The 18,412-nt window shown below is 40.8% G+C and overlaps 1 protein-coding gene across 1 annotated transcript in view; it reads left to right on the forward strand.

Moving 5' to 3' along the window:
* The window catches only part of ADAMTS20 (ADAM metallopeptidase with thrombospondin type 1 motif 20), a 411,884-nt gene that overhangs the window by 369,115 nt on the left and 24,357 nt on the right, over positions 1-18,412 (forward strand). The window contains exon 29 of the mRNA XM_075855030.1: positions 5,375-5,539. Within this exon, the coding sequence (XP_075711145.1) occupies positions 5,375-5,539 (165 nt within the window). The remainder of the gene's footprint in view (positions 1-5,374; positions 5,540-18,412) is intronic.

Consider the following 18,412-nt stretch of genomic DNA (forward strand, 5'->3'; position numbering starts at 1 on the left):
GTGACCGCCCGGCTCTTCTCTTCTCTTGCAGCTTTGGAGTAACAGAACAGCCGTCCGTCGCTGTTCTGTTACTCAATGGCGCACTTGTCAGGGAGGCGTGTCCTACCCCTTTCCCCGGCCAATTCCCTGCTCCTCCCCTTCTCATCTTCGGAAGTTAGCAGCGCCAGCGCGCTGAATAGGTTTGGAAGATGATGTACGGTTCGGGCTGCCTTGGGCCCCCTGGGAGCCTCGGGCCCAGGGCGGCCGTCCGAATCGCCCATATGATAATCCGCCACTGTACAAACTCCATGCAGGGTCCAGTGCTGCAAGGCAACGGTACTAACTAAAGAACAAGAGAACTGTCTGAATGACAGCAATCCCGATCGAGGGGACAGCTCCCGCCTCTTGAAGGGGTTGTCAATACTGATATATGTACATTCTACATACCATTTCCAAAAAAACTTATTAATTTATGTTTGTCCATTGGTATAAACCCTAACTGTAATTTTTTAATGTGTGTGCCAGATCATATTTCAATCTGGGTCCATGATACACTCCAGCATAATTCAATAGGGGTTCTTCCCAGAGAGGTAATCACTTTTAGAAGCCCCTCTCCTCTCTAGAAATTAAAAAGCGGCTCTGGTTTGCTCGACCGTTGACTTGCTATCGTTTCAGTTCAATACTTTTTTTTTTATATTTGTGTTAATTACAGTGCTAATGATAAATGTTTTCTGAATGTGCGTATTTGCTACACTAAACGAATATGTTGGTTGCGTGCATATGTGCTACTAGAGCGGTCCCTCAGGTCACAATGACTTCAGGTTATAGTAATTTCAGCTTAAAATGACATTTCCTGCGCCATTGTAATTTAAAACCACATTCAATATGAAATGCTGGTCTCACTGGTAAATTACCTTTCATTGGCTACCATGAACAATCAATCAGCGCATCAGCTCAGGGGCAAGTAGATCAAATTAGTGGACACTGTAGTGAAGTGTAGTATCTCCTCTCTGACGAACAGTAGTTGTACATGTACTCTACCTATGCCAGGACATGCTGCTGCTTTAGACACCAAATGAGGGTGTTGCCATTTTATTTTTACTGCACACAGTATGTAATATACAGAACACTGAAGAAGCTTCTATCCTCAACATTGGAAGAGAATCACAGCTTCCTGGCTTTTTTTATGCAATATCTGTATTAGTTGGGTTGACATTTTGGTAACTTCAAAACCAGTTACCAGTTTCTCTATAGAGAAATTTATGATTTCAAGTTACAATTGTAACCCTGGAATAAATTAATATTGTAGTTTGAGGGAGCACTGTAGTTTCTCTTGGTTCCAGTTGTAGTTGAAGAAATATGTATTTAGTGGACAACTACTGAATCATGGAGTTTTTATGAGTTTTTGTTTATTTTTAATAATGCGGTTGTAAAAACGGGGTAAATCATGGGGACCTTTTGTTTCTCTGCCAGTTTTTCTTTTAATTAGTATTTCCCTGTCACAAATTTCTGCTATTAAGTACTTGAAAGCCAGTGAAGGTTAGTGGCCTGTACCTACCCTTCACTTTTACTATCTTCATACCAGGCAAAGTTATAACTTAAATGGAATTATACAAGTGAACAAAAGGACAACAATAAGGGAAGGGAGCTAGTTTCCCTGAAATATTTTTATTTTTACAGCCAAATGATAGACATAAATAAAAATGGAGAAGTTATTGGTCATAAAATGTTTCCATGGAATTATAGCTTTGAACAGTATTGTTTCCAGCTTGGTCTTTGACTTTGTAGTATGTTTACGTTTGATGTTTCCATATGGTATTTATTAGGTGGTTAATCGAATGTAGCAAGAATTTTCTCATGTCGTAATTAGGCTTAATATACACTAGACTGTAAAGCCTTTAGCTGCCCCAAGTACATAATTGTACATAACAAATAGTAACAAATTACACAAGAGATCACTTTTGATGGATTGTTTATTGATTTTCTTACACTTTCGAATCTTCCCACATATGAAATCCTACAGATGTCCCAAGTGAAATGGCCAATACCCCTTTAGCTCTGATCAGAGATAGTAACTCCAACCAACACCACATGCATAGCGATAACACCATCAGAACTGAAAGGGTCTGGTTGTTTATTGACTGCAAGGATTCCTTTGTTGAGAGCATCAGTGGGGCCCCAGCTTACAAAGTTCCACTCAAATAATCTTCTGCCATATCTAAGTGACATGGCAAAACGAGTGTAAAAAAAAAACCTCTAATTATAATTGCGAAGGGATATTAAAAGAGTACAGTCTTTGAGGGAAAACTGTTATATTGTTCTAAATATGTCTTTGGTAAATATAATGCAAAATGTCAAGTAAAGTGGAACGAAAAGGAGAATATGCATTGCTAAAAATGGTTAAAGTGAAGGTTATGTCATTTTTTGCTTAGCTCTGTGTAATTGTCAAGAGAGAGTTAAGTTAGTGAAAGCAGAGCCTCGTGGATATGCAGTACACTTGTCAATATGATTTATCTTTGCTTATGTTTAATAGTTTAAATAGTTAATATGCTTAGGGAATGTTTCTTCTCAAACAATATTACAGACAAGCCCTGCTGAATCTTCACATAGCTTAAGGTATTCTGTGCCAAGAATTTACAAATTTTCTCCTTGGGAACCATCCAATTCTATTCTTTCTCAATGTTCTAAAACACTGATTAGACTTCTAGAGCAGTATGCCATATTAATTTACTAGAAACATAAAGTATATAGCAGAGAGAAAAATACCTTAGCTGCCCTGAATGTTTCTCTCGGGCATGTTAAAAGTTTCCAAAATAGGAGTTCAAAAATTATTAAAAGATATGTAGAAAATACAACCTGGCTGAAATCCAAAACTGTTACCATCAGATAAACAGTATGGCCTCTTTCACATGGCCACACTAAGATAGAAAAAATCATTCTTGTTTTGGATCTGAAAAAGTGTTTCCACCGTGAGATTACAAGTCAACACTATGGATCTGAAAGGATGTGTAGCTACCAATAAGCCATCACTGAGGAAAGGAAATAGACAAAAAATATCATAGAAACTTGACATCTGAAATGGCAAGCCACAAAGCACACGCCTCTACCTTGTTGCACCCCACAGAGTGATATCTGTAGTAAAACATAATAAATGTGTTTTGCCACTGTGGCCCTGCCCCATTTTGAAAGCCACGTCTCTACTTATAAAGTTAGTGAGGTAGCATAAAAAGCGCAAATTGCGAATTTTGGGCCTTTTTGCGACTTTTCCACGTCAGAAAACTGGCCCCCGTGTCTACAATCATGGGTCAAATATAGTAAAGGGATTGATACTAATTTGCGGAAATAAAACAACATCCCGGTTTTGTTTTTTTTGACTGGAGGTAGTAAAAACACATTTGAATGCATCATGGAATACTCTTTGGAAAATTATTTGAAAAACAAAATTAATAATTTTAAAGCAAGATAGTAACTTCAAAAACAATGCTGTAAAGATCAAGATATATTTGCCAATCAAATCGATTTTCTGCCACAGTGCCCAGATCTCACCATTATTGAATGTATTAGGGATGCCTTAGATCAAGGGTCTCAAACTCGGCCGGGTAAGTGGGCCACATATAGTAAAAACGGGAAGTTGACGGTCCGCATTACTTTAAAATTTGATACAATACAAAATTATTGTTAATCAATTAGTTATTTGAACTACTATAACACTATATTACTATATTAATAATAATAATAATAATACTACATTACTATAATAATACCGCTAGGTTTAAAATTTGAGATATTTCTCCACGTGCTTATTTCAACAATCCAGCTTTCCAGTTTAAGTGTCGCTAAATGCAGATGCTGCCGCAGAGTCCTCTGTAGATGCTGCCGCAGAGTCCTCTGTAGATGCTGCCGCAGAGTCCTCCGTAGATGCTGCCACAGCGTCCTCTGTAGATGCTGCCGCAGAGTGCTCTGTAGATGCTGCCGCAGTGCCCTCCGTAGATGCTGCAGCAGTGCCCTCCGTAGATGTGCAATTTTATGATATGTTTTCTGCTTTTTCACTGAAAAATAAATAGTATGAAAAAAGACATACAGTAAGTCCATCTAGTTCAACTTAAAGAGGTTATCCCGCCAAAACAATTTATTACCTAAATGTTTGATTGCTGGGGGTGACAATCGGACAAAAAAATAAAAAGGCTCACATCAGGCTGCGGCGCATATAATGTACTGATGCTCGGCAGCATCATCAGGACGTTGTATGTGAGGCAATAAGGAGGTTGAGTGCTGCAGCGCAAATAAGTCCCTGTCGCTGCTCGGCGTCAGACCTTGTTACATGCCACAGCTTGTTGTGAAAGCCTAAGGGGATCTGGGGGAGAAGCGGACAGGTGAGTCAAGTAAATCTTTTCATTTAAAGGGAACCTGTCACCAGCATTTCACCTATTGAACTTTACTTATCTCTCACTGGCCAATGCTATAAAAAGTTAATTGCCGTTATCCTCTCTCCTAAACTCCTCCTCCGACTGTAAATAACGGTCTGCAAACATTTGTGCTTTTTATCGTAATAATCCGGTGTCCCTTTGTGCGCACACACCAGAAGGGGACAACAATGCACAAGCGCAGGATTTTGTGTGCTGAGGGAAGGCGAGGAGCTGCCAATCAAAAGTAAGGAGGCGTGGTAAACTCGGAAAGACTTGAGGAATGAAGATTTGACTCTTTTCAAATGAAGATTTGACTCTTTTCAAACAAAGATATGACTCTTTTATGCTCATTAGCATACGGTGTGGGAACACTAAAAAACGGAATACTAAAGCTACAGAGCCGACTAAAAAGACAATTATAGGTTATATAGAAATAATTTTTCACCCACTACCACCTGGTATTGCTGGTTTAATAGGTGAAATGCTGGTGACAGTTTCCCTTTAATGTCTGATCAGGGGGTCAAAGAGTGATGGGGGCTGGCCGTGGTCACACTCCCTGCAGCTGCGATTCCTATGCCACAGTTGTGGCACACGGGCCACCGAAAGATGCAACAAATTTATTATGAGGCGTTTGCCTCTTATTTAATGCGTCACATCTTACTCCAGTGAATTGTTTAATAAGACTGCCGTATAAAACGCCAGTCTTAATAAATCTCCCCCACAGTATATTAGTAAGTTGCAGAAATTTACATTATGATTAGCTTTCTTTAAATAGAAAGGTGAAAAATGTATTTTTAGTGAATGTCCATCTTTTAACATCATGTGCTTTTTAGGGCCAACATTTTGTGCTAAGGGATAGTGGTCTTAGGCTTATGGTCTTTGTTGATAAAATTTAAACTGCAGTGTATTTTTCTTTCTTTCTATGGCTTACACATGCTATATTTTGTGTACAGACTCAAAGTATATGTTGTCATTTTGCTTATTTGTAGTGCTCTGTTACCTGTGGAAAGGGGATTAAAGATCGAGATGTTCGCTGTATTTCAAATGGTCAGCAAGTGGATGTTTTATATTGCAAACACTTGAGGAAGCCTCACATACAGAAGATATGTAGAACTGGCAGATGTGCCGTATGGAAAAGTGAAAAGTGGGAAGAGGTAAGGAATGTCCGGATTTTCATAAGTGTGGCCATATTTATTTCTAGGTTCATATAATTCACCTTCACATTATTCCCTAGTTTGTCACTAGTTGAAATTGTTGCAGTAATTCGTTTATGATTGAAAATGTATATTCTAATAAACTATACAACTTTGAGTTACTAGTTACAAAACCTCAAATACCAGAAAAAGATATCTATCTTCATTTGTATATAATTGTACATTGGCTTCCTTGATAGCCTTCGTTTTGCAGCTCCCTAGTCAAAATAAAGAAGCATGGATTGTAATGATGATCTTGAAGGGCAACTACAGAGAATTTGACTTCAATGCAATATTTTTACCAAATCACTTCTGTCCATAATATGATCAAATAATGTAATAATAGTTTTAGGAAATTGTTGTTGGTAAAATTCCTAACAAAGTGTAAGGTGACCAAAGGATAATGTACTTTAAAGGGAATGTGTCGCTAGAATTTATTTTTTATTTTTTTTCAGTTAAACAATTAGGCTGGGTTCACACGACCTATTTTCAGATGTAAACGAGGCGTATTATGCCTCGTTTTACGTCTGAAAATAGGGCTACAATACGTCGGCAGACATCTGCCCATTCATTTGAATGAGTTTGCCGACGTACTGTGCCGACGACCTGTCATTTATGCGTCGTCGTTTGACAGCTGTCAAACGACGATGCGTAAAATGACTGCCTCGGCAAAGAAGTGCATGACACTTCTTTGCAACGTAATTTGAGCCGTTTTTCATTGAAGTCAATGAAGAGCAGCTCAAGATTTACGAGCGTCAAAGACGCCTCGCATAATGCGAGGAGGAGCTTTTACGTCCTGAAAACAGTCTGTCTTTTCAGACGTAAAAACCACTTCTCGTGTGCACATACCCTTAGTATTTGAGTGATTACACATTGTTTTAATTTTTTAAATTTTTTCACAAGTCAGGAAATATTATAAATTAGATTCTAATTTATAACATTTCCATCTGCTGGCCACTAGAGGGAGCAGTTCCCAAAATTGCAGCATGGTCACTGTGGTAAAGTAACCTCATTGATTTATGCTGCAAATTTGGGGTGGACACACTCTCCTCTAGTGTCCTCACACAATCCCCCCTCCCTTCTTCTGGCTAGTGCCAGGAGAAGGAGGGGTTTGACGGTCTTCAAACCTCCTACACTGTGTGCCGCCATTTTCTGAGCGACTGCACAGTGTAGGAGGATTAGATGAAGGGCTCAGCAGACAGTATCACACGAACATACACAAACATAATACACACATCACATACACGAACATAAATTACCTGCTCCTGCCACCATCGCATCCGCTGGTCTACGCTCCTTGCGCCTTCGCTTCGTTTAACATATGGCCGGAAGCCGTGGCCGAAAGTCGGTGCAGGGTTTCGCTCTACGAACGAGCTTAGTTTTGGTCAGTGTGGGAGCGGCGGCTCCCGTTCGCATTCTCTATGGGGTTGTATGTGCCGTATTCCATCTCTGTATGTGTCGTTAATCGACACATACAGAGATGAAAAAAAAAATGGCAGCCCCCATAGAGAAGTAAAGGTAAGAACACAGTAAAAAGTTTAGTCACAACACTAATAAATCACATTTTTGTTTATATTTTATTAAAAGCAATATAATAATAAATAATAATTTCATGACACCTTCCCTTTAAATCCTTCCCAGAATATCACATATATCTACTTGGTGTAAACCACTATATTACCGCATCCCCACTAGTGTTCCCTATAAGGTGCGCTCACCTTCCCCGGTGTGGCACTATCTACAGGGGGTCTGTGAGGCACTATCTACAGGGGAGTCTGTGTGGCACTATCTACAGGGGGAGTCTATGTGGCACTATCTACAGGGGGGTCTGTGTGGCTCTATCTACAGGGGTCTGTGTGGCGCTATCTACAGGGAGAGGGTGTGACGCTATCTACAGGGACAATGGTGTAATGAGTGGTTCTTTCATTGATGCCTATAATTGGTGTTTATAACTGTCTATATTACTGCTGTACTTAATATAATAGTATTTAAAAAAGTAATTAAAACTAATTTAAAATAAGTTTTCTTATTCTCTTATTTAGTACGCTATATTAGCATTTACTGGGGGTATTACTTTTGGTCATCAGATCGCCCACCATTCATGGAAACTCGCCCTGCTCCCTAACTGCTTTGCTCAGGAGCTGCCAAGGCTTAGAGGGAACATTGATCCCCACATACATGCACTATACAGTGAAGGAAATAATTATTTGATCCCTTGCTGATTTTGTAAGTTTGCCCACTGTCAAAGTCATGAACAGTCTAGAATTTTTAGGCTAGGTTAATTTTACCAGTGAGAGATAGATTATATTAAAAAAAAAAAACTGAAAATCACATAGTCAAAATTATATATATTTATTTGCATTGTGCACAGAGAAATACGTATTTGATCCCCTACCAACCATTAAGAGTTCAGCCTCCTCCAGACCAGTTACACGCTCCAAATCAACTTGGTGCCTGCATTAAAGACAGCTGTCTTAAATGGTCACCTGTATAAAAGACTCCTGTCCACAGACTCAATTAATCAGTCTGACTTTAACCTCTACAACATGGGCAAGACCAAAGAGCTTTCTAAGGATGTCAGGGACAAGATCATAGACCTGCACAAGGCTGGAATGGGCTACAAAACCATAAGTAAGATGCTGGGTGAGAAGGAGACAACTGTTGGTGCAATAGTAAGAAAATGGAAGACATACAAAATGACTGTCAATCGACATCGATCTGGGGCTCCATGCAAAATCTCACCTCGTGGGGTATCCTTGATCCTGAGGAAGGTAAGAGCTCAGCCGAAAACTACACAGGGGGAACTTGTTAATGATCTCAAGGCAGCTGGGACCACAGTCACCAAGAAAACCATTGGTAACACATTACGCCGTAATGGAGTAAAATCCTGCAGTGCCCGCAAGGTCCCCCTGCTCAAGAAGGCACATGTACACGCCCGTCTGAAGTTTGCAAATGAACATTTGGATGATTCTGAGAGTGATTGGGAGAAGGTGCTGTGGTCAGATGAGACTAAAATTTAGCTCTTTGGCATTAACTCAACTCGCCGTGTTTGGAGGAAGAGAAATGCTGCCTATGACCCAAAGAACACCGTCCCCACTGTCAAGCATGGAGGTGGAAACATTATGTTTTGGGGGTGTTTCTCTGCTAAGGGCACAGGACTACTTTACCGCATAAATGGGAGAATAGATGGAGCCATGTACCGTCAAATACTGAGTGACAACCTCCTTCCCTCCACCAGGACATTAAAAATGGCTCGTGGCTGGGTCTTCCAGCACGACAATGACCCGAAACATACAGCCAAGGCATCAAAGGAGTGGCTCAAAAAGAAGCACATTAAGGTCATGGAGTGGCCTAGCCAGTCTCCAGACCTTAATCCCATCGAAAACTTATGGAGGGAGCTGAAGATCCGAGTTGCCAAGCGACAGCCTCGAAATCTTAGTGATTTACAGATGATCTGCAAAGAGGAGTGGGCCAAAATTCCATCTAACATGTGTGCAAACCTCATCATCAACTACAAAAAACATCTGACTCCTGTGCTTGCCAACAAGGTTTTTGCCACCAAGTATTAAGTCTTGTTTGCCAAAGGGATCAAATACTTATTTCTCTGTGCACAATGCAAATAAATATATATAATTTTGACTATGTGATTTTCTGTTTTTTTTTTAAATATAATCTATTTCTCACTGGTAAAATTAACCTAGCCTAAAAATTCTAGACTGTTCATGTCTCTGACAGCGGGCAAACGTACAAAATCAGCAAGGGATCAAATACTTATTTCCTTCACTGTATATGATAGTAGGCTTGCGAAGGTGTGGCTGTGATTTAAGCTGAATAACCCCTTCAATACCATGATCGGTAGGTATTATGGTGCTGTCAAATGGAGGGACAATGCTTAGTGCCCCAGCATTCCATCTTCCGGGGGGCCATTAATCATACACTGCCAGATCAGGGCATAACAAAGGTACTCATTGTTGATGCCTTTTAGAGCATTTCATTGTTGATGCCTGTTCATTGTTGATGCCTGTTCATTGTTGATGCCTGTTAGAGCATTTCTAAGTATGCTCTAGCAGACTGCTACTCTATTGTATATGGATAGGCAGTAGTGTTATACAGATGTATGGCATCACATTACAAGTAAAATTATAAAAGTTAACCCCTTCCCGACATCCGCCGTAAATATACGGTGCACGCCAGGTGGGGGAATATGGAGTCCGCTCCATAGAGCGAGTGTGTCGGCTGTGTGTTACAGCCGACACTTCCGGGTTACGAGCCGGATCGCGCTTTAGCGCGATCCCGCTTGTTTAACCCCTTAAATGCCGCGTTCAATAGAGATCGCAGCATTTAAATTACTAAAAACACGGGGCGACCCCCTGTAACGTCTCAACGGCACCCCCGTGGCGAGATCAGGTTCACACGGCTGCCTGGGGGCTGACGAAGTCCCCCAGGTCCGCCATCTTGGTACTCCTATGAAGCTCTGCCTCCGGCAGGGCTTCATAGGAGACTGTCAGAATCACGATATACTGCAACACATTAGTATTGCAGTATATCGTGCAAGCGATCTAACGATCGCTGGTTGAAGTCCCCTAGGGGGACTAATAAAAAATGTAAAAATTAGTTGAATAAAGTGGGGTTTTTTTTGTGTAAAAAAAATAAAAATTTAAAAGTTCAAAAAACCTCCCTTTTCCCATTTTCCCCCTAGAGCATAGTAAAAAATTAAATAAATAAACATAATTGGTATCGCTGTGTCCGTAAAAGTCTGAACTATCACAATATATTATTATTTAACCCGCACGCCGTAAATAAAAAAAATTGTAAACGCCAGAATCTCTATTTTTTGGTCACCTCATCTCCCACAAAAAATGAAATAAAAAGTGATCAAACCGCCACATTTACACCAAAATGGTATTATTAAAAACTACAGCTTATCCCGCAAAAAAATAAGCCCTTATACAACTTAATCGACTGAAAAATAAAGAAGTTACGGCTCTCGGAATTCTGCGAAACAAAATAAATTTTCTTTTTACACTTAGGTTTTTACTTGTAAAAGTAGTAAAACATAGAAAAAACTACATATATTTGGTATCGACGTAATCATATTGACCCATAGAATAAAATTAACATGTTGTTTTAATTGTACAGTGAATTCCATAAAAATGGCGCGCAAAAAACAATGGCGGAATCGCTGTTTTTTTCATTTTCTACCCCACAAATAATTTTTTTCCCGTTTCCTAGTACATTATACGGCAAAATAAATGGGGCTATGAAAAACTACAACTTGTCCCGCAAAAATCAAGCCCTCATAGTACTATATCGACGGAAAAATAAAGGCGTTATGGCCTTTGGAAGGTGGGGAGGGAAAAATGAAAATGAAAATCTGAAAAAGGGCTGCGGCGTGAAAGGATTAAAGTCCCCGATGGTGACAGACATGTGACTGTTATGGGGCCAGTGGCTAGCAGGGCCTGGCGGTGAGAAGCTGCCCTCTGCCTTCACTGCTTGTGTCAGCAATAGTAATTTCTCTAGCTGGCCTTTTATGCTGCCTCGAGTAGTGCTTATTCACCCGTGATGATACTGAAGATCAAAAGACTCTAATGGCCCATAAGCACATTCCAAAATTTTACCAATAACATATATGCTGTTGAGCCATAACTTTAAAATCACTTGCCTAATATTGTGTAGGCCCCCCTCGTGCCTCCAAATAGCTCTGAACCGATCAAGGCATGTACTCCACATGCAGGGGCGTAGTTAAAGGCCCATGTACACGGTTGCAAGAATTCAGCTTGGGCCCCCCTACCCCTCCCCAACACCACCATCATCATCAGATCCGTGCGCGCGCCTATGCCCAGATGCCTTGCCCAACAGCCCCATAGTATAATGCCCCCACACAGTATAATGCTCCCATAGCTGCCCCCACACAGTATAATGCCCCCCATAACAGCCCCATACTGTATAATGCTCCCCATATCAGCCCCCACAGCATAATGCCCCACATAGCTGCCACAATACAGTAAAATGCCCCCATATGATATAATGCCCCCATATGAGCTTCCCATACAATATAATGCCCCCCATATGAGCTCCCCATACAGTATAATGCCCCCCATATGAGCTCTCCATACAGTATAATGCCCCTCCATATCAGCTCTACATACAGTATAATGCCCCCATATCAGCCCCCACATAAAGTATAATGCCCCCCATATCAGCTCCCCATACAGTATAGTGCCCCCCATATCATCCCCCATACAGTATAATGCCACCCATATCAGCTCCCCATACAGTATAGTGCCCCCCATTTCAGTCCCCATACAGTATAATGCCCCATATCAATTCCCCATACAGTATAATGCCCCTCCATATCAGCCGCCCATACAATATAATGCCCCTCCATATCAGCTCTCATATAGTATAATGCCCCCATATCAGCTCCCCATACAGTATAATGCCCCCCATATGAGCTCCACATACAGTATAATGCCCCCCATATCAGCCCCCCATACAGTATAATTCCCCCATATCAGCCACCATGCAGTATAATGCCCCCATCTTTTCAGCCCCATACCATATCAGCCCCCCATGCAGTATAATGCCCCCCCATATCAGCCCCCTACAGTATAATGCCCCCATATGTGCATAATAGAAAAATAGCATAATTACTTACCTATCCCCGTTCCTTCGCCTATGAGTAACTCGGCGCAGACAGGCGCGATGATGTCGCTACATCCCGCCTGCCTGCGTCGAGCCGCTCAGGGCACAGTGAATGCTGGAGCAAGGAGACGTCAGCTCCTTGCTCCAGAATTGAATGGAACTGGGACCTCGGTGATTGACTCGCGATCCCCCGGAGGTCTTCAGACGACCCCCCAGGGGGACGCGACCCACAGTTTGTATTGTATTGTGCAGTTTTCGGTGGAGAGAGGAGGGGGGGGCTGTAATTTAACAGGCCCCCCCTCTCCACCACAAACAGCACAATACAACACATTAAAAGACAACACAATACATTACAAGGCAACACAAAACATTACATTACAATACATTACATTATAACACAACACAATACATTACAATACAGACTCTGCAGCTCACCTGGAGTCCTTCGCACCGACTCTTCCACTGCACGGGCTGGAAGACGTGTCACGTGACAACACGGTTATATGGTACACTAAGTGTACCGTGTGACCATAACCAGGAAATGCCGGCTTCACGGCACATAAAATATATTTAACAAGCATGCTTAGGGGCCCGGTCGCAACTGAGACCGCTGCGACCCCTATAGCTATGCCACTGTCCACATGACCTCTGAAGTTGTCCTGTGGTATCTGGCACTAAGATGTTTGCAGCAGATCCTTTAAGTCCTGGAAGTTGCATGGTGGTGGCTCCATGAAGTGGGCTTGTCTTTTCCGCACACCCCACAGATTTTCTATCAGATTGAGATCTGGGAATTTGGAGGCCAAGTCAACACCATGGCTCTGTGTCATGTTCCTCAAACCATTCCTAAAAACCATTCTATCATAGACAGACAATAAGTTTTCAGCAATTTGTGCTAAAGTATCTCTTTTATGAGTTCAGAATTAGACAGGCTAGCCCATCGCACATCAATGAGCTTGGTGATTCACCAGTTGTCCTCCCTTGGACCACTTTTGATAGGTACTAACCCCTGCATACTGGGAATATCCCACAAGAACTGCCGTTTTGATGATACTCTGACCCAGTCATCTAGCCGTCACAATTTAGTCCTTGTCAAAGTCACTCAGATCCTTATTCTTGCCTATTTTTCCTGCTTACAACACTAACTTTAACCCCTTCCCGCCGCAGCCCTTTTTCAGATTTTTATTTTCGTCTTTTCCTCCCCACTTTCCAAAAGCCATAACTTTTTTTATATTTCCGTCGATATAGTCCTATGAGGGCTTGATTTTTGCGGGACGAGTTGTAGTTTTTTTTAGCACCATTTATTGTTCCATATAATGAACTAGATTTGTGGGGTAGAAAATGAAAAAAACTGATTCCTCCATTGTTTTTTGCACATCGTTTTTACGGAATTCACTGTGCAATTAAAACAACATAGTTACATAATTACATAGTTAGTACGGCTGAAAAAAGACACATGTCCATCAAGTTCAACCAAAGGACGGGAAAAGGGAAGGAAAAATTTCTACACATAGGAGCTAATATTTTTTTGTTCTAGGAAATTATCTAACCCTTTTTTAAAGCCATCTACTGTCCCTGCTGTGACCAGCTCCTGTGGTAGGCTATTCCATAGATTCACAGTTCTCACAGTAAAGAAGCCTTGTCGCCTCTGCAGCTTGAACCTTTTTTTCTCCAGACGGAGGGAGTGCCCCCTTGTTTTTTGAGGGGGTTTTACAAGGAACAGGATTTCACCATATTTTTTGTATGTGCCATTAATATATTTATATAAGTTAATCATGTCCCCCCTTAGTCGTCTTTTTTCAAGGCTAAATAGGTTTAATTCTTTCAATCTTTCCTCATAACTTAAATTCTCCAAGCCCCTAATTAGTTTCGTTGCTCTTCTTTGTATTTTTTCCAACTCCAGGGCATCCTTTCTATGAACTGGAGCCCAGAACTGAACTGCATATTCTAGATGAGGCCTCACTAATGCTTTGTAAAGTGGCAATATTACATCCCTGTCCCGTGAGTCCATGCCTCTTTTAATACACGACAATATCCTGCTGGCCTTTGAAGCAGCTGATTGACACTGCATGCTGTTATTGAGTTTATGATTTACAAGTACACCCAGATCCTTCTCAACAAGTGAATCCGACAGTGTAACTCCCCCTAGGACATATGATGCATGCAGGTTGTTGGTACCCAGATGCATAACTTTACATTTATCTACATTAAACTTCATCTGCCAAGTGGACGCCCAAACACTTAGTTTGTTTAAATCTGCCTGCAATTCATGAACATCTTCCATAGAATGAACTATATAACATAGCTTGGTGTCATCTGCAAAAATAGAAATAGTGCTATTAATCCCATCTTCTATATCATTAATAAATAAGTTGAATAATAGTGGTCCCAGCACTGAACCCTGGGGTACACCACTTATTACCGGGGACCATTCAGAGTAGGAATCATTGACCACAACTCTCTGGATACGGTCCTTGAGCCAATTCTCAATCCAATTACAAACTATATTTTCTAAACCTATAGTCCTTAATTTACCCATTAGACGTCTATGAGGGACAGTGTCAAATGCCTTTGCAAAGTCCAAAAACACTAAATCCACAGCGGCCCCTCTGTCTAGGCTTCTGCTCACCTCTTCATAAAAACAGATTAGGTTAGTTTGACAACTTCTGTCCTTAGTAAAACCGTGCTGGCTGTCACTTATAATGCTATTTATTGTCACATAATCCTGTATATAGTCCCTCAATAGCCCCTCAAACATTTTCCCCACGATGGATGTTAAGCTTACTGGTCTATAATTACCCGGGGAAGACCTAGAGCCCTTTTTGAAAATAGGCACCACATTTGCGCTGCGCCAGTCCCTTGGCACTATAACAGTCACTAGAGATTCTCTGAATATTATGAAAAGGGGGACAGAAATAACTGAACTAAGCTCTTTAAGAACTCTAGGGTGTAACCCATCTGGTCCCGGGGCCTTGTGCACATTTATTTTATTTAATTTAGCTTGGATCATATCTACATTCATCCAATTCAGTATATCAACTGATATATTAACAGCACTGGCACCGGCTACATCAGCTGCTCTTTCTTCTGTTGTATATAAAGAGATAAAGAACCCATTTAGTAACTCTGCCTTCTCTTGATCCCCTGTGATCAACTCCCCATTACCATTATCTAGGGGTCCTACATGTTCAGACCTTGGCTTTTTAGCATTTATATACTTGAAGAATTTTTTGGGATTTGTTTTACTATCCTTGGCCACCTGCCTTTCATTTTGTATTTTTGCTAATTTTATTACATTTTTACAGATTTTATTAAGCTCTTTATATTTTACAAAGGCTACAGCTGTACCCTCAGATTTGTATTTTTTAAATGCCCTTTTTTTGTCGTGTATTGCCCCTTTCACAGAAGGTGTAAGCCATGTGGGGTTTAATTTGAGTCGTTTATACTTGTTACCTATAGGAATACATTTTGCACTATAATAACTCAAAGTAGATTTGAAAATCTCCCATTTATCATTTGTTCCATTATTTGACATTAGTTCTTCCCAGTCCATATCCTGAATTGCAGCCCTCATCCTGGGAAAATTGGCTTTCTTAAAATTAAATGTGTTTGCCCTCCCAGCCTGCGTTTGTTTTTTATAGTATAGGTAAAATGTAACTATATTATGATCACTGTTACCGAGGTTTTCACGAACATTGACATTCCCAACAAGATCTGCATTATTAGAAATGACCAGATCCAACAGAGCTTCACCTCTAGTCGGGTCTTCCACAAACTGGCCCATAAAATTTTCCTGCAACAGGTTGAGGAAATGTCTCCCCTTTGCAGTTGAAGCTGAACCATGACACCAATTAATATCCCGGAAATTAAAATCTCCCATTATCACTACAGTACCCGCCTGTGCAGCCCGCTCCATCTGTTTATATTGCTGAACTTCCATCTCCTCAGTTATATTGGGGGGTCTATAGATTACACCAAAAGTAATTTTTTCAGTGTTTACCTCCCTTTCTAGTTCCACCCACAAGGTTTCAACCTCCTCACAGTATTCACCCACTATTGTCTCTTTCAGACTCGCCTTCATATCACTTCTCACATACAGACATACACCACCACCTTTCCTATTTGTCCTGTCTTTCCGAAAAAGTGTAAAACCCTGTAGATTTACAGCCCAGTCATGTGAAGAGTCCAGCCATGTTTCAGCAACACCAACTATATCTAAATTTTCTTCCAGTATCAAGGCCTCCAGCTCCCCCATTTTGCTTGCTAGACTTCTGGCATTTGTGAACATACACTTTAACTTGCCTGTCAGTTTTTCACTTTTATTATCAGAAATGTGATTTGACATTAATTGGGCCTTTTTATTTACACTGATGTTTTGTAACGAAAGGATCTCCTTATCTTGTTGTCTAGTCCTCTCCCCACCGTCTGTTTCTCCCCCCACCAATATAGTCTGACCCCTCTCTAACCTGGCTACCCCTTTTTTTTCTACATTGACCTCCCTCCTCAGCCCTAGTTTAAATACTCCACCACCCCAGCTAGAATTCTCTCCCCCAGCACAGCGGACCCCCTTCCATTTAGGTGCAAATCATCTGCAGAATAGAGTTTGTACCCCAATGAAAAGTCAGCCCAGTGCTCTAGGAACCCAAATCCTTCTCCTCTACACCAACACTTCAGCCATGCATTTAACTCCCTGAGCTCCCGCTGTCTTTCCTGTGATGCGCATGGCACAGGCAGTATTCCTGAGAATACTACTTTGGAGGTCCTTCCCTTCAGCATGTTAACTTTATTCTGCGGGTCAATACAATTACGGCGATACCAAATATATATAGTTTTTTCTATATTTTACTACTTTTACAAGTAAAAACCTAAGTGTAAAAAAAGAAAATTTATTTTGTGTCGCCAAATTCTGAGAGCCACAACTTATTTTTTTTATGTCGATTAAGTGGTGTGAGGTCTTATTTTTGGTGAGATAAGCTGTAGTTTTTAACAATATCATTTTGGGATACATGCGACGTTTTGATCACTTTTTATTTCATTTTTTGTGGGAAATGAGGTGAACAAAAAATAGAGATTCTGGCGTTTCAATTTTTTTTTTTACGGCGTACACTGTGCGGGTTAAATAATGATATATTGTAATAGCTCCGACTTTTACGGATGCGGCGATACCAATTATATTTTTATTTTATTTTTTTTACTATGCTCTAGGGGGAAAATGGGAAAAGGAGGGGTTTTTTAACTTTAAATTTTTTTTTACATAAAAGAAACACTTTATTTGACTAATTTTTACTTTTCTTATTAGTCCCCCTAGGGGACTTCAACCAGCGATCGTTAGATCGCTTGCACTATATACTGCAATACTAATGTATTGCAGTATATCGTGATTCTGACAGGCTTCTATTAAGCCCTGCCAGAGGCAAGGCTTAATAGGTGTACAAAGATGGCTGACCTGGGGGTCCTCATTAGGTCCCCAGGCAGCCATAGCAACCATCACCACGCCGCAAGTGCATTGCTGTTAGAGTGGGTTGCCCCCCTCTTTCTAACGATTTAAAGGCCGCGGTCGCTATTGACCGCAGCATTTAACGAGTTACTCTGAAGTGTCGGTTGTAACATATAGCAGACTCCGGCATCGTATGGAGCGGGTTCACTCCATGAGCCTGTTCCATACTTCCCCTACCCGACTTTGGCATATGGATACGTCAAATGTCGAGAAGAGGTTAAGAACTGAATGTTTACTTGCTGCCTAATATATCCAACCCCATGTAGGTGAGATTGTAGCGAGATAATCAATGTTATTCACTTCACATGTCATTGATTGTTATGGCTAAACATTGAATAAGAAAGTTTAATATATTGATATGTACTACACATTTATGCAAAAAATGATGATAGGTGAACTATAAACAGATAATAGAAATCTAACTGCAGTATAATCCAGTGTTCATTTTATAATGTTCATTGGGAGTACAAACTGTATTCTGTAGATTTGCACCTGAATGGAAGGGGGTCTGTGTTGGCAGTGGTGGCGTAGTATTTAAACTAGGGCTGAGAAGGGAGGTCAATGTAGAAAATAAAGGGGTAGATAGGTTAGAGAGGGGTCAGACTATATTGGTTTTTGGAGAAATGGACTGTGGGGGAGGACTAATTAACAGGATAAGGAGATCCATTTGTAACAAAACAACATTAAAGATAAAT

Source organism: Rhinoderma darwinii, chromosome 3, assembly GCF_050947455.1.
Source record: "Rhinoderma darwinii isolate aRhiDar2 chromosome 3, aRhiDar2.hap1, whole genome shotgun sequence".
In the NCBI taxonomy this organism is placed as follows: Eukaryota; Metazoa; Chordata; class Amphibia; order Anura; family Rhinodermatidae; genus Rhinoderma; species Rhinoderma darwinii.